The sequence below is a fragment of the Tympanuchus pallidicinctus genome, unplaced genomic scaffold (assembly GCF_026119805.1).
Source record: "Tympanuchus pallidicinctus isolate F22 unplaced genomic scaffold, pur_lepc_1.0 scaffold28, whole genome shotgun sequence".
Lineage (NCBI taxonomy): Eukaryota > Metazoa > Chordata > Aves > Galliformes > Phasianidae > Tympanuchus > Tympanuchus pallidicinctus.
Window position 1 is genome coordinate 2164340 of NW_026294745.1, and position 21378 is coordinate 2185717.

Here is a 21378-nt window from a genome sequence, read left to right on the forward strand (position 1 = left end):
TATTGTTGATTTTATTTTTGCTAATGAGTGGTTGAAACCAAAAAGCTCACACTGAGCCATCCCCGTGTCCCCGGGATGCTGCCAGACCTAGCATGGCCCTTCCCATGTCACACTGAAAAGTGGGAAGAGCTGTTTTAAACCACAGGAAATGGACTGCAACTTGGTTGAGTCATGTTCCTGGTGCTTTCCTCACCTGCACCCATAGCCCTTCCCAGGCCTTGCTGCAATTACCCCCAGTGGGGCAGTTTCCAAGCTGTGTTCGAGGTGGAGCTCTTGCCAAGACAGTGTCCCTTGCTGCCCAAGCATAAATGAGGATGGTGCCACTTCACTGTGTTGCAGGGATGGTCCCAGCCTGGACTGGGATGAGATGGAACAGACCCTATTGTCTGAACCTTCCCCTTCCTTGCCCTCCCAGACCGAGCAGGTGTCTGTGCCTGGACCCCCAAACAGCTGAGACAAGAACCTTGGGAACAGTTCACACTACTGTCCCCAGCCCCATGGGACACCCAGCAAAGCCCCAGAAGCTAGCTGGTTTTCTTCACTTCAGCCATACTCTGCTCATTTGGCAGGACTGTTTCAATTTGGAAGGACACAAACTGGCCCTTCTTCAGCTTCTTCAGGGAAGAGGCACCGTTGCTCCCAAACACATTTTCTTCCATTTTGAATGTAAGAGAGGGCAGGACCCGACTTTTTCTTTTCATGGTCTTCCGCTCCCGCTTGTAGGCTGTGGTCATATTGGCGATCACCTGCAAAGCGGATAGCTTTGGTTGGGCTTAAAGGAGAGGTAGCTTAAAAATCAGCTCAACCATGCTGCAACTTTGATGGCAAAAGCTGTGCCAACGTCAGCACCACCGGCTGCACCTCAGGGCAAGGGAGGGACCAAACAGGGACCTTCCAGCCTCATTTCAACAACCCCACACTTCCAGGAGACCTTGTGTTAAGAAAGTATTATTTAATGGCTGTGCTCAGAGTTCTCCATCAGTAGAGGGCAGAATGGGATCTAGGCTGAAGCTACTGGAAGCTCACAATACCTGTTAAACCACAGCTCTCGCCCTGCTTCTCCTGCAAGCAGAACCAGTGACCCAGCCAGGGCAGAACACCTGGGCGTTGCCTAAGCAGGGCTCTGCTGCCACTGCCACAACACACCACCCGCTGTGCCTGGCAATGGGAGAAAGCCTGCAGGCAAGAGATTCCTGTGGGATGGCATCTGTGGACAGATGGGGGCTTAGCTGCAAAACCCCTTCAAGGCACTGCAAGACTTACAATTTCCTTCACCGCATTCTGCTGCTCTTGAACTGCAGCGGTGAATGGTGGGAGGCCATCTGCCTTAGCAGAGCTAACGCTCTGCTCTTTTGAGTCCTTGACAAAATCCACCTGCAAAGCATAGACACGTGGTTATTACTCCGTAGCAGTGTCAGTGGCAAACCTCACACACAACTGTGCTCTCTTGCAGAGTTACCTCAGACGACAGGCACACGTATCTGTTGAACATGAGGAAGAAAGGGGTGTACTTCGTGGCAGAGTTCACCGACGTGCGGAAGTCGAAGAGCACAGGGTCGAGGTGGGCATCCCATTCACTGGGCTTCTCATTCACCACGTTGCAGATGGAGGATTTGAGCACCTCAGCACTGCGGTGATCCAGGCCCACACAGTCCACAGGGTTTGCAGGGGTGAGAATCTGGGAGATGTTCCAGCGCTCACAGAGAAGCCGGCTGACCTGCAAAGGCAGGGGGTCATGCCCACAGGAGGACAAGGCAGGTCTGCACCGCAGCATTATGAGACTGAGTCAGCACTGCCTCACTGAGATGTAGCTACAGAGTGCAGGAAACAAAATACTGCTTATAATGAAACAGACTGAAGTAGAAATCCCCCTGGCAGCATGAGGATACTACAGAAGAGGGAGAAAAGTATTACTGAGCATGAAAAACTCACTAGAGAAGTCAGAGCTGGAGAAAACATGTTGCAACAAATATTACAGTGCTGTGGTTTTCCACAGCACTGGCAAGCTGGGTTAATCCCAGGGTAGGGCAGAGAGTGCACAGCCATCATCTCACAGGATTTTTTCCTTCTGGGCAAAGAAGCTGCAGTGTGGCTCAAGGCTTTATACCACATAACCACAGCTTCAAATCCCGACAGCATGAAAGCACTGGCAAAGCACCTATTGCTGGCAACAGGGCTGGGACAGAGAGATGGCAGCTTCAGCTCTTCATACCCTGTACATGGCATGTTGTAGCTCTGATCAAAAGCAAACACTCAAGATCATGTTGTTTCTCCCTGAAACAGCCAGCACCTGACCTACCTCCTCACAGAAGTCCCAGCTCTCACCAGCATAAATGTTCTTGGATGCTCCAAACCTGAATAAGAAGAGGACACACAACTTGCTTTACTCTGCTCACCACAGGGCAGAAGCAGAGGCATTCAATCCGCATGGGAAACAGGATACAAAAGGGAGAAAGGTCCTCCAATGGAGCGGGTGCTGAAGAAGCAAGCATCTTCCGAAGCACCTCCCAAGAGCAGAGAGAGATCTGTTGGCTGTCTCTGTTCCAAAATAGCCAACCCTGTTTGCTTTTGAATGATAAGGCACCAGAAGAAACAAGCAAAGTTTCCTGTGCAAGTCTCTGCTGGCCACATGCATTTCCCACAGTGTACAGTGGCAGCAGGTACCACATGAGTGTAAAACAAACAGTCTCTACAAAGGATCAGAGCACATTTTATAACTCTGTAGAGAACTGGGGCACCAGCTCTCTTGACCTTGGAGCCAAAAAGTGAACCACTTATGTTTCCTTCTCCTTTCCACTGCTAATAAGAGAATAACATGCTGTTCCCAAGGACTCTGTAGATAGCAAGAGAGGGGCACTGCACAGCCTGTCCTGCAGAAGAGTTCCTGCTCTTCTGGAGAACCATCTTGTGGACACATATTTTAACACAGTTTCTAGAGCATCCTTTATCTCACTGCAGAGCTGCAATTTAATCAAGACGACAAGAGCCCACCTGTAAAAAATGGTAGCTAGTGCTTTAGCCACTGACAAGGCATCTTTCTTCTGCAGGGGAACAGCCTCAATCCATTTAGTGAAGTAGTCAGTCACAATGAGGACATGTGTATTGCTCTGGCTCGTCTCAGGAAAAGGTCCTGCATAAAATTAAAAATAAATACATAAATAAATAAATGTGATGCTGTAGTATCACCCAAACAGGGAAGGTAAAAAACCAAGCCCAGAAAACAACTGCTGCCAAAAGGCAAAATACTTTTAACTCTTTTCTGCTGTCATCTAGACAGTACAGTTCTGTGACCTTTGTTAGTAACAGCACACCCATCACAGCCTCAATTCCGAGCGGTAACTCACACCCACATAACTCCCATTGTGTATGCAGTGGGAACTGTGCCAGGCATTTGGATCAGGTTGCACCCTGGTAAGCTGCTACGGCTTCCTTGGCAGTTCTTCACCACAGAGGTAGGCGGCTGTCACTCACGTGTGACCGTAAATCTGCCACACTTCCCGACAGCGGGTGCAGAAACCTTGAAGAGCTTGTGAGACAGCCACAAACACTCACCATGAACAGCTAATCCCAGCACTTCCCAGGGGGACTCCACTTTAACAGGTCTGGTTTTCCGTGATATGTTTTTGTTGTGCTCTGCATTCTGGCATGTTTCGCACATTTTGATCTGGAAAGGGAAAAACTGTATCAAAGGATTTTAAAATACGCTGCCAAGTTATGTCAGATTCTGAACAAGTTATAAGTGGGTAAGAGGGACAGTACCTCTGTGCAGCTTCCTTCTACCCAATAAAAACAGAAGGACACAAGAAAAAGAGAACAGAAGACAACAGGCTGACACAACTCATCTCTGACAAAACTCACCAGACAGCCTTCTCTGACACAATAACTGACTTTCTCAATGTGGCCTATAGCAAAGACATTTCTTACCCTGGTTTGGGGTAAATATTTATTGCATTTTTTCTAATGGCTAGAGAAATTATCATCCCTAGGATACCAGAGGGGTACTGTCTGGACCAGGTAATGTAGACACACTTCTCCAAAACGGGCTTTTGCTGCAGAGCCCTGCTTGCAGGGGAATTACAATAGGTGAGGCCAAGTAGCCCAGGAAAGCTGGTGGAAACACTGTGCTCCTCTCTTTACAGCAGTTCAGGGAGCTGAGGAGCTCTGGCAGGAATGCAGCCTGCTCAAAGCTAAACTCAGCAACGCTTTGTCTGAACCAATCTGATATTCCCACACTGGCCAAAACTGCCCTGCATGAGGATGCCTACCTGTGCAGGTTTACTGATGCTCAGGGGAAAAGACATCCAATCTATCCAGCTGCCTCAAGACGCTCCAACAGTTTCACCTGCAGCGTGGCCCAGTGCACGGCTTCAAAGCAACAGCACCACGAGCAACACCATCCCTGCACCAGGGCTCTGGCAGCTGCTCACTCCTGCCTGAACCTCCTGGGAAAGTCAAAGACGTTGCTCCAGACTTACCCAGTCCACCACATCCTTCACAATCCCCAGCCAGTAGTACCGGCTCTGAATGCGGTGCACTGTTTTCTTCTGGCCCAGGTGGTTCCCGATCTCGGTGAAGTGGCTCTCCAGGAAGACCTGCCGCCTGCGCTCGGGGTCCACGATCACCTCGCGCTTCTCCTCCTTCTTAGGCCCCACGTAGTACAGGCAGCCACCTGCGGGCGGGACGGCTTTGTTTCCCGTGATGATCGCACAGCCGTTCCCGTGAGGGTGACAAGGACATCTCCCAAAAGCAGCACAGCTTCGCGCTGAGCCCACACGCAGACCCAGGGACCTCACCTACGCACACAGCCCTCCTCCAACAGAGGGTCCCAGCACCCACACAGCGCCCCAAATCGCCACGTTCCGCCCCCAAAGCGACGCCGGGATAACGGCGCGGCACCGCCGGGTTCCCTCAGCGGATCCCCCCCGCAATCCCCCGAGGGTCCCCCGGTTCCCACCATCAACGACGAATTTCTGGGCGTAGCGCTTGAGGTTCTTCCTCTTGATGGAGCAGAAGCTGGGCGGGAAGCAGCCCTCGGCCAGCAGGCGGTAAATGTCCTCGAATTTGCTGCTGGGGACGCACGGCTCGGCCGCCACCACCACCTCCTCCTCGGCCACTTGCAGCGAGGACTCCATGGCCGCCGCGGGGGCCCGGGCCGGGCGCGTGCCCGACGAGCGCCACGCGCGTGCCCGAGCGCGTGCCCGGCCCTGAGGGACGGCAGGAGGATGGCGGGGACGCTGCCGTGCAGCGCAGGGATCGTCTGCAAAGAGCCGCCGGTCCGTGCGCGCCCCGAGCCGCGGCCAACGCCTCGCTACGGGCTGGAGATACGGGGATCGGCGGCGACGGCGTCGAGGTTGCAAAAACCGGCACGGAGAGGGAGGAGAAGAGGCGTTACGGCGCCTCCTTTTCCCCGTTTATCTTCCGGCCCGGAATTTTCCGACGCTCCCTCGCGCCCTCCGGAAGCGCTGTGGCGGCGGACCAGGGCGCGCGCTCCGCTCCGGCGGGAAACATGGCGGCGGATCGGGCGTTCCGGGCCTGCGCCTGCTTCTTCTCCGCCAACATCTTCGTCGGGCGCTGCGGGATGCACGTCTGCTACCGCGACGAGCGGCAGCTCCGGCGGGACTACGGGCGGGTAGCGGCGGGGCGGGGCGGGGCGGCAGGGTCGGCGTCGGGCTCGGCCGCTGACGGCCGTGTCGTTGCAGGCGCTGAGGGAACGGGGCTGCGGCGGCGAGGAGCAGATGGCGGCCGTGCTGCGCGAGGTGAGCGCCGAGCCGCGGGCGGGGACCGAGGGCTGGCAGCTCCTCGGTCCCTTTCCTGCTATTTATAAGAGCCCGCTTTGGTGGCGGCGCCGGAGCAGCCTCCCAGCGCCGAGCTGCCGTGTGGCGATGCTCTCGGCACAGCATCCAGTTTCTGGGGGTCCCGGCCGGCTCGGGATGCCCCGCGGGTCCGTCACACGGCGGGCGGTGTGACCTCGCGGGTGGCGCAGCAGAGCATTTGTTGCCTGAGCTGTTTGCTGTGCGGTGATGGACGAGCCTGTCCCGGCACCACTTAACGCTAATCCCTCCCAGGAAACGTCTTCGTTGTGGACAAAACAGCTCTTGTCTGGACATAAACCAGACCCAGAGCGATTCATGAGGTGTCAGAAATGCCTGAAAGGGATGAAAACTCACCGCTCCCCTGACACATCCACGGAAAGACTTCACCTATTTCTTAAGCCATCCATTGTGCAAATGCCTCTCAAATCCCTCTTAGGCATCTGGGTTTTTAAATATTTACTCATCCTGTCTTGACTACAGAAAAGCAAATGTGCAGCTCAGGCTCCCAGAGGTGCCCTGAACAAAAATAAGTGCTTTAGAACAATAAGCAGATTCCCAGAATTGTTTTAGTTATCCTCTTCTTTGTTATTCGTTCTGGTTCTCCAGCACGATGCTCTGTTGTTTATTCCTAGATTGAAGCAGAAGTGCAGAGAAGAAAACACCTGGTTCATCAGTCAGCGGAGCGCAAAGCCATCATCTCTCAGTGTTACAAACGAAAGCACTCAGAAGTGTACACTCTTCAGGTAGATCCTGTGTTTGAAATCTGCTTTGCACTCAAGGAATTGGCTGAGAGCTTATATTTGCAGTGGGAAGCCCTTTTATCATCAAGAGTTTGTGCAGTTCCAGAGCTGGACTGAATCAAAACCAAAACAGCTGTCACAGCCCAGCGTCTTCTCCAGGCAGGATTCTGCCAAGTGAGGGTCATTCTTTATGGAAGCTGCACCACCACCTGGTGCTGAATGCAGAATATAGTTAGTAATTGTGAGCTAACGTACCACTGCACCAGCAGGGTCACTGAAGAGTAAGGGACAGCCACAGAAATCAGCACAGGTAAACAACTAATTACTCTCAGCTGAAGGGTGGGAGCAGGCTGCTTGTCTATGTGTACCCCGCTGAAAATGCAGCATAGGCACCTTTGTTATGGGCTGCTCTGCTTTGAATTTCCTGATGTTTGACAGACGTGTTCCTAGATTATCAATCACACAAAAATTCTCACGGATTTACTGCTCCATAACCCTTTAGTAACATGTTTTGCCATTGACTGTCATGATCTGTGCAGGAAAGTGCTTCCAGCAGAGCTCTGTCGTGTTAAGGCCAGGAAAAGATGGTAAATCTTGTAGAAATGTCTTTGCTTTTACCCTTTAGGTGTCTGTAATGCAAGCCAGGCTCTTTCCCATTGCACTAAGAATTAATCTGGCCAGTTATACTTAGAAATACTCATGAACTACAACTACAGACATTTTACTGGTAACATTTTCTGCCACAGAAGTAAGCCAAGGGCAGCTATCAGCCTCGCTCCCTAGGCTTTATGTATTTTCCTGTGTGTATGTGAAAGTCTGTTTCCCTCTCAGGCTGTAAAAGACTCTGCAAGCTAATTGTGTTTCTGTTTACATTTGTCATCCTTCCCTTGGCACCAGGATTCATTTCTGGCCCCAGGTTTTCTAGAAATCGTTAGATACTGCACAACACCAGATGCTAATCTCCATGGCCTCCTGCGCTACACCGAGTCCTTCTCAGGTACAGAAAACAACCCATCATCAACAGAGAACACCCATGTGATGCTGCAGTTTCAGTGATGGCAGCTGTTTCCCAGCCCTGTCTTTGACAGCTCGGTTTTGATACACAGCCGGGACAAGCAGGATGTTATTTTCTGCTTGACGAGAGTCTCTGGAGAAGCAGTATTGTGCAGCAGTTGTGTTGTGGATGAGATCCTGTTTTCTGCTTTTCCAGTCCAAGTCTGCTGATGTCTCATCAGAGGCTCTCACTACAACAGGGCTGGGGTTTTGCTTGTATCATAACCTCACAAGGGGGGCTGCTGTGAAGGAACACTTAGCTTGAGGGGCTTGGTTTTCCCTCCCCAGTGCTTCCCCATTTCAGACAATTCCCTTTGGTTAGTCTGAGCTGAAATATTTTCAGTCTAGTTTTCAGCCTTTTAAAGAGATCTGTGCTTTCAGCTTCCCTGGTGGCATTTTTGAAGATCTCTACCTGCCAGAAACACTGACAAAATTTGGAAGGGAAGCTGCAAAGTCGCCTCTTTTTCTCAAGACAAAAAGAAAGAAACAAGTGTGTGTACAAGGCTGCTGTTGGTTATTTTCCCAAGAAGTAGTTTCCAGGCACATTACCTTTTCACACTGTCTTTATCACAGCTCCTATATCCTTAATACTGAGCTCCCCTTAGACCTTTAGGGCTCTACCCTGAAAAGCAGCACAGGTGGCCTGGCCTTCCCAGAAAGGGAAGATGGGCTGGACAAGTAAATTCGCCATCCTCTGAATGTCCTCGAGTCCCTTTCATCCATGAGGACTGCTGTTGATTTACTGCCCTCCCTCTGCAGCTTCTGGGCCCTCTCAGAGCATTTCCTTGGCACTTACAGCAGGCATGTAAATCAGTACCAGGTTTCACAACTGGATGGGGAGGCCTGGAAGCAAAGGGTCAACATGAAAAATAACAAATCCATCCCAGAGCTGATCCTGAGGAACAGTGCCAACTCCTTGAGCAGCCAGAGCATGAAGTGAAAAGTCTGGGTGCTGCATTCTCACCAACACCAGCATAGTCTAGGCAGAAAACACAACAGCCAAGAAGACTTTCATGTTATTTTCCCCAGCAAACAGTCTCACTTTTCTTGACAGATAAGAGGATCTTTCGACTCCCAGTGTTCACAGAGGAGTTCTGTCAAGCCTTTATTGAGGAGCTGGAGAACTTTGAGCAGTCAGACATGCCTAAAGGCCGGCCCAACAGCATGAATAACTATGGGGTAGGACTCATCAGCTCTCGTGCTTCTTTAGGGGGAGTGTTCCTGAGCACACTGTTTACCTCCTTGCTTCACAATCCTTTCCAATCCAAACTGTCTATAATTTGAGTGCAGCATAGTTTGAGTACAGACTCTGAAATGAGAGGGTTGAAGGAATGCATGTTATTTGTCCAGAGGCAAAAGGATGGACAAAAGCAGGGAGTTGGGGTGGGATCTGGTATCTCAAAGCAACGAGCACCTTGCATTTAAGCAACACATCTTTAAATCAAGGAGTATATTTTTTAAAGGACACTCAATTTTTGATCTTACTGTGTTCACTATCACTTTCTACCTTGATCCTCTTCCTTTCCCTGTACCTGGAGCTTTTTGGTCCTTTCTTTGAGCAAGCATCAGAGTTGGAAGAGTGCAAGACAGCTCAGCAGCTGCTCTGATGAAGCAGCAGATGTACCCAGCTGTTGGTCAGCTGTTCCATCTCCTCTCTTTCGTACAGGTTTTACTCAATGAGCTGGGGATGGATGAAAATTTCATCACACCCCTGCGTGAAAAATATCTGCGTCCCATCACAGCCCTGCTTTATCCTGACCTGGGGGGTGCCTGCCTGGACAGCCATAAGGCATTTGTTGTCAAGTACTCTCTGCACGAAGATCTGGATCTGAGCTCTCATTATGACAATGCAGAAGTCACCCTAAACGTTTCACTGGGAAAAGACTTCACAGAAGGCAATTTGTACTTCGGAGATTTCAGACAGGTACTGAGCACATTCCTCATCTGGACCCAGCTTCTATTCCCCTCTGTCCTCCAGTTTCAAGGCATTAACTATTTTCTAAAAAGCAGTTGCTCACTTCTAACAGTCAAATCCAGTCTGTCCCTTCCCCTTTTCTAAAATGTAGTGGTTAAGTAGGGACCTCTACTGCTCTAAGTGAATTAGCAATATTCAAGCTAATTGCAACCAGTTCAAAGAGAGGACAAACACAACTATTCTAGTAGCAGCTGGAGTGAAGCAAACCAACCTGTCTTCCCACAAGGAAAATAATGATCAAAGAGGTGCTGAGAGGGAGAGACAGAAGTTACTTCAGACGAGACTTAATTCCATATCCCCTATTTCCAGGGAATTCTAAATAAGAGAGGGATTGAAAAACCCCACACTGGTGAAACTAGTTTGTTGTTGTTGTTTTGTTTGCTTTTTTTTTTTTTTTTAATTGAAACTGCCTTTAAATTCCCTGTGGACCTGGCACTGAAAATGGCTTACTGTGACTGAAGTGGTTGAACTGTGGGTGAAGAAAATTCAACTACTTGAACACTGTTCTTTTAAGGACTTTCTGATGTAATGCCATATCTACCTCCCTTTGTTCCAGGATCCTTCCCCTGTGCCAAACTACATAGAGGTGGAACACGTGGGAACCCAGGGGCTGTTGCACCGAGGAGGGCAGATCCACGGGGCTCTTCCCATCGCCTCGGGGGAGCGCTGGAACCTCATCATTTGGATGAGATCATCAGCCATCCGCAACCAGCTGTGTCCCATGTGCAACCAGAAACCCCAGCTGGTGGAGGCAGAGGGCTTTGGAGACGGGTTCACAGAAACCTGTGAAGAAGACGTGCCTGAGACCGTGGATCTGTGCTCGGTGTGGTAGCAGGTGGGGCATGCCTTCTGCAGAACAGATTGCCTCCAGCTGCTTTCTGCCTTCTCGGACCGTGCTGACAGCCTCGGGAGGACGTTGAGTCATTTAAGAGGGAGCTGTCACCGTGCAAGGTGACACCAAACCGGTCCTGCTGGGAAGGAAGCCAGCTGCTCCCACTGCTGCTGCGAGGGCTGGCGAGGGCAGGCAGCCACATCGGAGTGCTGGAGGAGCGCGGAGACGTGCAAAGCCCCAGCACTGACTCACTGCAAGGACTGCCGATACGTTCAGGTGTGCACACAGACCCAACGCTGCTTTTCATCTGCGGAGACGTGTGTGCCGGCGGGCGGTGCGCTCCGCGTGTACGTGGGAAAGAGCAGTGCAATAAACGCCCACGTGCACCGCTTGGCGCTGTTCGCAGAAGCTCGCAGGGACGCTTCGCAACCGGCCGCGGGAGGAGGAATGGCAGCCTGAGGGCCTCCGCCCGCAGCCCAGCGGCAGAAGCGCTGCGCTCTGGCTGCCGCACTCGGTGTCCCCGCGCCGTGAGCGGCTCCGCGAACGCTTCGCTGTCGGTTTCGCCGGAACCACGGAGGGCGGCGCGGGGACCCGGGCGGCGCCTTGTGAGTGAGTGACCGGAAGTGAGCGGGGGAGACCGGAAGTGAGGTCTGGAGCTGTAACGGCGGCGCGGCGCTCGGTGCGCGCGGCGAGGCCCGGGGACTACGGTGAGCGCGTGCGCGTGGCGGCGGCGCGGAACGGCGGTCGAAGGGCCGGGGTGCGCGCACCTTTTAAAGGGACAGCGCACATCTTAGATCCCTCTGGCGTTCCCAGTCGGGGCGTAGCGCTGACCTCTCTCCGCAGGCCCCGGCGTACCATGGCCCGCGGGCGGTCCCGGAAGCGGTCTCGGAGCAGCAGCAGCCGCAGCCCCTCTGGGAGCGGACGGGAGAAGCGCGGCGTGAGGAGCGGTGCGGCCTCCCCGGGTCCCCGGCACCGGCCGAGCTCTGCGGCCGCCAGGGAAGGTAGGGAGGGCCCTGCACCCGCGTTCCCCCGCCTCCCTCCCCCCCCGTGGTGCTGTGCTGAACTCCCACTGTGTGTTGCAGGAAGGAAGAAGGAGGGTAGGAAGAAAAAGAAGAGGAAGGCAAACGCTTCATCCTCTGACAGTTCGTCGTCCTCCCGCTCCTCCTCATCCTCCTCCTCCACCTCCTCCAGTGACAGTGACACCAGAGCGAAGCGGCACGGCAAAAGGAAGAGAGGGAAACACAAAGACAAGAAGAAGAAGAAGAAAATAAAGAAGAAATTGAAGAAGTCAAAAGAAAGAGTTAAGGAGGACAGAGGCGTGAGTGAGGCACTGCCCGGCCCTTCACTGGAGCTGTGGCAGAAGGAGCCACAGGTCGACCCCGGGCCAGGTAACTCTGGGCTGAGGAATGGCTGCTGCCTCCCTGGTCGGGTTGGGGTTGGGCACAGAGGGGCACCTGGCTCTTCTCCCTCTGTGGCCCACAGCAGTGAATGTAAGGAGCCAAACTTGTGAGTTCATTGATAAATTTCATTCTGATTTGTGAATGTGAGCTGGGAACAAAGATGCTGGATGAAAGGATGCTGTCAGCAGTAACAGAAGTGACAGCCAGGTTGGATGGGGCTGTGAGCAACCTGGTCTAGTGGGGAGGTGTCCCTGCATATAGCAGGCAGTTGGAACTGCATGATCTTAAATGTCCCTTCCGACCCAAACCATTCTATGATAAAGTTGCTGCCCACATTCATCTGGGATGTGGAGCACACCCAGACTGTCCCTTGCGTGGTTTTTTGATAAACCACCGGTATCTGGTGCTGTGTTCCTGTCTGCTCCCCGCAGACTGGTTCTGCCAGCACAGCTCTGACTCATGGACACGTTCCAGTTTTGACAGATGAGCAGAAGTCCCGAATCCAGGCTATGAAGCCAATGACAAAGGAGGAATGGGACGCGAGGCAGAGTGTTATCAGAAGAGTGGTGGATCCTGAAACAGGGAGAACCAGGTATGGCTGCTTTGGGCAGAAGAGAGGTGATGGATCCATCGCCATTGCTATCCAGGTTGAATGGGATGGGATACTGGAAGATGTGCAGTACTGCCTGGAGTCAGGTCCCCCTCAGCAGCAAAATCTGCCATGCAGATCCTCTCCATCAAACCTGCTGTAGCTTACCCTGAAAGTGGCAATTTTATACCGAGTTTCAGAGCTGCAAAATGCTATTTCCAGCTACAGGTGCCCCAGCTCCAATTAGCATGCAGATGTGAGTGGGGAGGGAGTGGGTATGTTCCCCTTGGAACAGACAACAGACTGAAGTCCATATAGCTGCCAAGTGGAAATGACCCAGTTTGTAATAAGCTGCATCTTCCAGCAAACAGAAAAAATCATGGTGAGGAGAATTGGGTATGACAAGTCCAGTCTTAAAATAGAAGGCAGCCTGCGGGACTTAGGGAGGTGTGGAACAAAGGTCAGTACCATGTAAAGCACGTAATGAAGACATTTAAATTCCTATTCATGCTAGGGGTTGTGAGCTGCCTTTGATAATGCTGGAAATGTGCTTGGGTGAGATGTCCTGATCTGGCTGCCTTCCAGGCCAAAACTGGCTCGTGTTTGAATGGCCCTGCAGCTCCCTCAGGCAGTCAGGAGCAGACCTGAATTCAGTTAGGGGGAAAAAAAAAAAAAAGTTTTGCAGAAGCTGAGTCCACTGCTGCTGACAGTGAAGCTTCTGCAGATGGTGGGGTGGCAGGAGATTTTTCTATTACAGGTATTTTCTCCTGCAGTGTGCAAGGAGATGTGCAATGGCTCAGTACATAACAGATGCAGGGCCCTCAGCCTTGGACAGGGCTAGTTGGTCCTGCAGGGGGATGCTCCTTTCTCAAGGGACCACAGCTGTGCTGGCTGCAGCTTGCTGATGCTCATCACATAAGAGCAAGGGACAAACCTGCCGTGCTAAGTTTGATATGGCCAAAATGATGTGTTGTGGTTTAACCTGGCAGGTTGCTAAGGACCACACATTTGTTCACTCACTCCCCTCCTTCTCAGTGGGAAGGGGGAGAGAAACAGGAGAAAGAAAACAAGGTAGAACTCTTGGGTTGAGATAAAACTATTTACTAAGAGAAAAGGAAAAGGATAATAATTATGACAAATATATATAAAAGTATATATAACAAGTGATGCACAAGCAATTGCTCACCACCCCCTGACTGATGCCCAGCAATGAGAGAGAGAGGTGAACTCCCACCCCCTTCTGAAGTCCTTCCTCTTGATGCTATGTGGTATGCAATTACCCTTTGGCCAGTTTCAGTCAGCTGTCCTAATTCATTTCCCTCCCAGCTCGTTGTGCCCTTTGCTGAGAATGACCTTGGCTCTGTACAACACTGTTTAGCAGACACTATAAACATCAGTGTGTTATCAGCATTGTTTTTCTCCTAGAACCAAAATATATCATTATACCTGACACTCTTAAGAAAAATCCATCCATCCAGATGAAACTAAGACAAGATGGCACCTGATAGAGCTTCAAGGGTTGGGGCAGTCACTGGGCTAGCAGAAGTGCACCAGCCCAGCTCCTGGTCCTCATGTATCTGTCCCATACGTTACTGGAGCATTTTGTTCAATTTTGTTTTCCTGGCACATATTGCATGGGGCAGGGGGAACCAGCGTGACTGGCAGATAGCCCTCACACCTCGTGGTCCTGTGCTTGTCTTCCAGGCTTATTAAGGGAGATGGAGAAGTGCTGGAGGAAATCGTCAGCAAGGAGAGACACAAGGAAATTAACAAGGTACTGGGGCTGATGGTTGGGTTGTTTTGCTTCTCAGGGGGCCCCACCAGGGCAAAGAGAGTCCTGGCAGCCCCACAGAGGCCCCAGCCAGTGAGTGCTGTGGTCTACTGTCCTGGTAAAGGCTGTGCTCTGAGTGCCCATCTCTCCTCTTCCAGCAAGCCACCCGTGGGGATGGGCTGGCCTTCCAGGTGAGAACGGGGATGCTGCAGTGAGCCTGTGCTGTAGCTGTGCTGGAGACTTGTCTTGCTGTGGGCATAGCCCTGGCGCACTGATGAGCTGGACCTGCAGGCAGCACTGCATCGGTAGGCTTCCCTGGGGCAGTGTCATTCAGTCTGTAAGTTACTGCCTGGGAAGGAGAAAGACCTTAATGGTTCATCTCCCATTAAACAGCTTCTCTCCTTCCTCTCATAACTGGGGCCAGCATGGCTGTAATGCTGCTTGCCCTTGTGACCCTTTGAAGGCCTGAGGAGCTCAGCAGCACAGAGATGCTGATGCCTTATCTCTGGGCTTCTGTTGGCAGGAGCTGGCACAGGGTCTGCAGCAGGGCTGCAACACTGACAGCTGCGTCTTCCCTTCAGGGGCTGCTTTTGGTCCCTTTTGTGCTGCTCTGTCTGCCCCACGCGCTGAGAACCTGGGGACAGAGGTTTTGCTCACCCATTGTGTGGAGAGGAACCTTTGCCTTGCTCTCTTCCTGCCTTTTCCTGCAGTGTGGCAGCAATGCCGTCAGCAGCTTGGGGGCCCACACCCACAGTAACACAAATGCCTGTTGTTTTCCCCCACTGCAAAGTCCATACATCTATGAACTTTAAAATAATAAAAAGTGGTTATAGGACAAATGAGTGACGCAGGACTGTCCTGCACAAATTTCCATGCTCTGTTTGTTGCTCTAACCCCCATTAAAGTGGCGCTTGCTCACATCCTGGGCTTTGTGACTTGTGTTTCAAGAGCTTCCCAAATAAGCAGACGGAGACGAGCCTTCCCATTTCTTTAATCTGTGTAACTCACAATGATACTGTACACAAAGCACACCCAGGCATTGGGACGATGCACTAACAGCAAGGAGGAGAAGGAAGTTGTACAGAAGGTTTGTCACACACAAGCAAGTCGTCTGCACGGCGCTGTAGACGCGGCGCTGTGCCCTCTGGTGGTTCCCCACGCACCCACCTGTCGCTCCCCCAGAGCAATTTTTTATAAATAAAATAGAATTAACATCGTTGAATATAAAACCGACAGTCGAGGGTATCAACAGGCAGAGAGGGTGCTGAGGACGGGGAAGGGACTGTAAGGCTTCTAGAACTAATAGGAAATGCAGCAAAGTGGCAATACCTGAAGAAGGGGCTGCTACAGCAAGCACGGCGGCTGCTGGCGGAGCGGCGGCGGCGGTGAGCCTTTGGCTGGTTCCTGGCTCGCGGATCGGACACTGTAAACGTTTTTGGTATGAGAATTTCACCTCGTCTGACGGAGTGAGCAGCCCAGGAAAGTGACTCGGAATGAATGCGTGGGCTTTTTTTTTATTAATAAAAAAATTAAGATGTTAAAGGGACAGCGTCAGGTACAAAGTCTGGCCCAATTGTTTGGGAGTACAAAAAGCTGCTTGTTAGAAAAATCTGAGCTCCACGGTGGAGTTTGGTTCTGATGGAAGCAATGGAAAAAAGAGAGGAAAAGGAAAACAACAAAAAAAAGAGAAGCCTAAGGCAGCCTGCGCAGGGTGTGCTGTGTTGTGCAAGTGTGGGAACAACATGGGCTGAGCACTGCCCAAAAGCCAGAGGGAGGAGGCCAAGAAACTCTTCATAGTCTTTTGTTTCAAAGCAAATGAGTTATTTGTAACAAAGATAAATTAGGTCTTTAACCTGACAGTGCCCCTTTAGTAAGGATGGAATATACATTTGTGTTTCCCTCCCTGCATCCAAATGGATCCTCTTCCAGACATGTGGAAAGGCATTGAGTCACACGCATCGCTCTCCAAAACAGCTCAGAACAAACAGGTTATAAACAGAGTTAAACTATTGCTATTGTTCTTTGAGTGAGTAGCACGTTGATCTTTGAAGAGATGAGTGCCAGATGGGGGTGGCTGAAGATAGACTGATGTAGACTGTGATGGACCGAACTGGTGAAGAAAACTCATTGGCATATTTCCTGGTAACTACACCCACGTCATCTGGTATTATTGCAGCAATAAAGGTCCTGCTCTACAATTGCTTCTCCATGTCGGATTTGCACAATGGCAACAGATGGGGGGCAAGGAAAGGAGCCAGGGAATTTCAAGAAGCTGAACAAAGGGTGAGGACGGAGCGCTATGATTGTCAGTCTAACTGGTCAGCAGCTGCTGGGAACGTGAAGTGATGGAGAGGTGAGTATAATATTGCACTTCTGCATTCATTGACAGTTACATTAAAGTTGGTCCATGAAGGAATTGCTTTGTACATAATGCCTGAAACAAAAAGCTACATTTTTAAATATTAATAAACCCTGAAGGCTCCAGTCCCTCCAGCCGTTTCTTCCTCTACATAAATAAATAACTTTCAATTTTACATACCCACTTTTTATGTTGAAAATTTACATTCGCCTCTGTTTTACACTATCTACACATAAGAAAATGTGAACATCTCATCAGCATTGGAAAACGCACAGATTGTGCCTCGCCTCAGTGGTGGACTTTGAGGAAAGAGGAATTTTGCAAAGGCCATATCCAAATTTGCAGAAATTATTTTGTGACGTGGTTTGGTGACTTCAGAGGATGGATTGTGGCTTGGCTTCCTACTCGGATGGCAACTGTTCCATCGAACGTTCGACTAGCAAAAAAGCTGGGACAATTCACATTGGTTTTAAACCCAGTAAGCTCCAGGTGTACATTCAGAGGGAGCTCAGCTGAGTCCACAGAAAGGGAAGTCAGTTTTCGGTAATAAAAGTCATCAGATACATTCTGTCATTGAAGAGCTATCAAAGAGAAGTGGTTATGCGGTGTGCAGTCAGGCTGCAGGACGGGGAGCTGCACTGTGTGGGCAGCAGCCTCGGCTCAGCACTGTCCCTCAGTCGACCCAGAGCGCTGTGAGCACGAGGTCTGAGGTGCCTGATGCGAGATCTGCCTACCGCGGCCCAGGGCCAATGAGCAGAGCAGTGTTCACAGTGCTGCGTGTCTCAGCGCGGCCGTCCTGCGCTTCGTATTGAATCAGTTAATAAAATGAAGCAGCCAGTCTAAAAAATTTTGTTATAAATAAGATCATCGGAAGTAGAAAGTGATATAAATACAGGAAGGTGTGGTGGTGGTGGGGGGGGAAGCTGGGTTACACGTAGTCGGGGAGCTCAGTAGGACTATAAAATCTCCACGTGAAGAGGCCAACCGGAGCCTGTAAATGGGCCCCCCAGGTGTGTGCAAGGAGGGAGCCGGGCCTCTGGCTGGGGGCACGGGGCTGTGGGGCTCTTTGCTGAGCCCCCACACCAGGCACTGTTTCACCTGCAGCACGGCGGGCAGCTCCCTCTGCCACGCACGGCCCCGGCTCCAGCAGCGCAGCGACCGTCGGCTCAGGCACATCCACTGAGAGACACACCAGGAATTAAGATATGGCCTTTTCTTACGCTTGCCTGACTCTGTTGGCACACTTCCTTACAGTCTCCTTACTGCTGGAAAAACTTCTGCACAGGATTATTTTCTTTAAATATGTACACATAGATATATATACGTGTGTGTGTGCATACATATATGCACATCTACATACATAGATATACACACACACACACCCTGGTAGCGATATTTAATTGTCATGCACTACAAACAGTTGGGTGTAGCTACATGAGATGGTAACAGGTTTCCATTCTAAAAATCATCAGTGCAAAAAACAATGAGGTTTTACAGTTCAGTAACTACAGGTCAAAGAAGCGAGTCTGGTTCCCACTGAAGCTGCTACTGAACTTGGAGAGAACCCAGGAAGAAGAAAATGTCTCCGAGGTGGGTATTGAGAGAGTCAGACCCTGCATTTGGATGAGAAGAACTGCTTGCAAATATATGGTGGTTAGTTCTGGAAATTATATATAGCAATAATATTTGGAGATTTAACAGCAAATTAAGTGTCTGAGGCTTGCGACAGCTCAAACAGAATAGCCTGTATTCTTCTGTTCAGAGGTCAATGCATTCAATTCCATCGGCTTCGAAAATGTCTCTTTAAAAAACAATAGTAGTCTCGACCCCAGTTGCTTGGGCGTGAATCTGCTGACATTCTGCCCCTACCAAGAGCATCGACACCTTTCTGCTTTGCCACTGCACATACTCCTTGAGAACGTGGCTGAACGTGAAGCCCTCTGTACAGGTAAAGCTCTTGGTCGCTCTGCCTGGCACAGCCCATGCCAAATCCCACACCTGGGGCTGTCCGTGCTGCTCACTGACCCCAACCCCACCCCTGCACCAGCAAAGCCCCTCCGGCAGCTCCTGGGAGCCACGAGCAAATTCCCCAACCTCAGCCCCTGTTCTGTGGCTCTGAGGACAGCACTCGGTCACGCATATCGGAGCGATGGCTAAGAAGGTGAGGAGGCACGTATTTACAGTCACTATACCTGGATAAGAGAAGGAGGCAGGAAAGAGCACAATCTTGACCTGGAGACTTTCCCCTCCAATTTCCAGCTGTTCCTTGAGCTCATGCCGTACAAACCTGACGCTCCCGCTTGCAAGGCCTGCACGTTCTGTGTGGGAAACATCCCATCTCTTCCCAGAATACCACGATGTTATGAGAGTAGCACCATATTTACCCTTCCACGTTAACGCCGGCCTCATCCCTCTTTCCTTTTGTTCTCTCCTCCGGTGGCTGCAGCCGACAGTCGCTGGCTCTGGCTCGGCTACTTCTGCCCCAGGAGGCCAGACTCCAGGCGGGACGCTGCGCTGCGGCCCCAGCACCCCGTGGCGATGCTCATACTTCTTTGGCTGCGTTCCCTGTCCCTCTCCTTGTCGCCGTCGGATTGGCTCTGGGTGCGCTCAGGGCGGTGGCCGGCGCTGCCCCCGGCTGCGGAGGGCTGCGAGGAGATGGTCCGCAGCAGGTGGTTCCTTTTGCGCAGGAACTCAGTCTGGCTGGGCAGCCCGAAGCTGCCCTTCCGCAGCGCCATGCGGGTGGTGTTCTTGGCGGGGCGCGAGCGGTGGTTGTACTCCAGCTGGGCCAGGTGGGCCGCGTAGCCCTCCGTGATGAACTGCAAGACAAGAGGGATGAGGGCAGGGAAACCCATCATGGTAGGCACTATGCAGCTTTTTGGTGTGCCAGGTTTGCTGGGGGCGATGCACAAGACACCGAGCCTTTCAGACACGATAGGTCCTGGTACACAGGGTGGTTCCTGTCCTCTTAGAATCACAGAATTGCTTGAGTTGGAAGGGACCTTTAAAGGTCATGTAGTCCAATTGCCTGCAGTGCACAGGGACACCCACAGCTCCATCAGTGCTCACAGCCTCGTCCCCTCACCTTGGCTATCTGCAGGTATGGAGCACCACCACCACCTCTGGGCACCACACACATTGCTTCATCATTCTTATTATACAAACTTCTTCCTTTTACCCAGTCTAAATCTGTTTCTAAGTTTGAAACCAATTCCCCCTGTCCTATCACATAGACCCTGTTCAACTCTTTCTTAAAGACTCATCAGACACTGACAGGCCTCCCCAGAGCCTCCTCTTCTCCAAACTGCACAGCGCCAGCTTTCATCCTGTCCTTGCAGGGAGATGTTTCATCCTTCTGGTCATTTTTGAGGCCCTCCTCTGGACTCACTCTACCAGGTCCATGTTTTTCCTATACTGAAGGCTCTACATCTGGACACAGTAACCAGACAGCAAACACCAGCTCATCATCCAGTCCTAGGGTGACCGAGTTCCCATTGTGTCCCCTCCAATGGCAAGCCCATGGCTCTTTGGGCAGCACCTGCAGGGCTCAGACCAGCTGGCTCCTACCTGACACTGGCTCTGCAGCTTCTTGGTAGGTCGACCAACAATGTAGATGTGTGTGGGTGGGAGGCTGATGGAGCTGTACACAGAGATGTCCTTGGTGGATCCGTATGCCGCATGGATCCTCATGTGGAGCTGCAGAGAGAAAAAGCAGCATGCGGTTGGAACATATGGGCATTCCATGCTGCTCAACAGGCAGGGTTTGTTGTTTTTTAATAGCATTTGTGGGAATCTTAGGTCAATAACTTATGTAAGTTCCCAGCTGGATAATGCATCGCTGAGCAAAGCATTAATTAACAGAGCTGAGGATGTTTACAGGCCTGAACAAGAGGAGTTAGAGCAAAGCAGATCTGCCCTTGCTGCCTTTCCTTGGTCCACAGGGGGCAGGGATGGTGCACACTTGGCTGCCTGCTTGTCAATGGGGGAAAGAAAGCTTTGCAACCCCCTGCACAGCTAGCATTAGCACGCAGTGTTCCCCTCCAGTGGCCGTGCTGCCACATGCAATACTGCTACTCAGCGCTGCAGGACAGAGGGAGAAGAGACAGGCAGCAAAATACAGTGCCTCTGAGGGCAGAGAGCAAGGGCAGCTCCTGGACAAACTGAGCCTCTGTGCAGGGTGACATTAAGACCTCCCTGGGGTTGAATACTTGGGAGATGCTCTGCACACCTCTCCAGGTTGGGTGGTACAAGGCCATTCCCCGTTCCCTTCAAAGAGCAGCAGGTTACACCTGAGCAGACAGAGAGGCACTGAACGGGTGACTAAAGAACCCGAGGAGGAGAGGCACTGCTCCCTCTGTTTCACTTGGCATTTACTATTGGAAGAACCTGTGATGAAATGGAACAGTGCAGAGCAGAAATGACACAACTTAACAGCATGGACAGTTTGTGGAGCAATAAAAGGATGAAAATAAAATGAACAGAGATTAATCTTCTACTGCGGGCCACATTGCTTCCAAGAGTCTGGTGCTGACAAGGGCAATTGGATGAGCAGCAATCTCCACCTGTGCTACGGTCGTATTTCAGCAGATGCAGACTTACATCTGTGATGAGGGATTTCAGGAAGTTGGCCTTGTGCCGCAGCGGGTCGTGAACGAGCCCATCGCAGAATGAGACGATCCCATGGGGGAAGTTGTGCTGTGCTAACCACGCTACCACCCTCTGCTTCTGCATGTCGGGGCGGCCCGTGACGTAGATAATGAGGTAGCCAAGGTCTTGCCAGTGCCTAGAAGAAAATCCACAGACCCATGGATTTCAGACCTAGTGCAATGCTATGGTCAAAGCAAACCAA

The 21378-nt window shown here is 51.4% G+C and overlaps 3 protein-coding genes across 23 annotated transcripts in view; 2 read left to right on the forward strand and 1 right to left on the reverse strand.

Moving 5' to 3' along the window:
* The first annotated feature begins 5480 nt into the window (after nt 1-5480).
* OGFOD2 (2-oxoglutarate and iron dependent oxygenase domain containing 2) overlaps nt 5481-21378 on the forward strand; it is a 33985-nt gene continuing 18087 nt past the window's right edge. Inside the window, exons 1-8 of one of the 3 annotated variants that reach the window (XM_052691365.1) lie at nt 5481-5629; nt 5700-5756; nt 6446-6556; nt 7451-7550; nt 8661-8785; nt 9273-9530; nt 10138-10689; nt 10820-10916. In XM_052691365.1, coding sequence (XP_052547325.1) covers nt 5507-5629; nt 5700-5756; nt 6446-6556; nt 7451-7550; nt 8661-8785; nt 9273-9530; nt 10138-10413 — 1050 coding nt within the window. In that variant the 5' untranslated portion in view covers nt 5481-5506 and the 3' untranslated portion in view covers nt 10414-10689; nt 10820-10916. The other 2 variants (XM_052691366.1, XM_052691367.1) reach the window with 2 other exon arrangements.
* On the forward strand, nt 11032-16707 carry ARL6IP4 (ADP ribosylation factor like GTPase 6 interacting protein 4). Of its 6 annotated transcripts, none has more exons than XR_008208686.1 (6): nt 11032-11120; nt 11257-11801; nt 12288-12405; nt 14107-14176; nt 14332-14478; nt 16350-16707. XR_008208686.1 is itself a non-coding variant. In XM_052691370.1 (6 exons), the coding sequence occupies exons 2-6, from the start codon at nt 11270-11272 to the stop codon at nt 16353-16355; spliced, it is 645 nt and encodes a 214-aa protein (XP_052547330.1). In that variant the 5' UTR covers nt 11032-11120; nt 11257-11269; the 3' UTR covers nt 16356-16707. The 6 variants fall into 6 exon arrangements, 3 of the variants coding, with proteins under 3 accessions (XP_052547330.1, XP_052547329.1, XP_052547328.1); XR_008208684.1 differs by lacking the exon at nt 16350-16707 and adding an exon at nt 14697-15091 and having other exon boundaries at nt 14332-14510; XR_008208685.1 differs by lacking the exon at nt 16350-16707 and adding an exon at nt 14697-15091.
* PITPNM2 (phosphatidylinositol transfer protein membrane associated 2) overlaps nt 15149-21378 on the reverse strand; it is a 114233-nt gene continuing 108003 nt past the window's right edge. For all 14 annotated transcript variants that reach the window (XM_052691350.1, XM_052691347.1, XM_052691351.1 and 11 more), the window contains 3 exons: nt 21129-21312; nt 20097-20225; nt 15149-19348 (listed from right to left, as the gene is read on the reverse strand). In XM_052691350.1, coding sequence (XP_052547310.1) covers nt 19004-19348; nt 20097-20225; nt 21129-21312 — 658 coding nt within the window. In that variant the 3' untranslated portion in view covers nt 15149-19003. The remainder of the gene's footprint in view (nt 19349-20096; nt 20226-21128; nt 21313-21378) is intronic.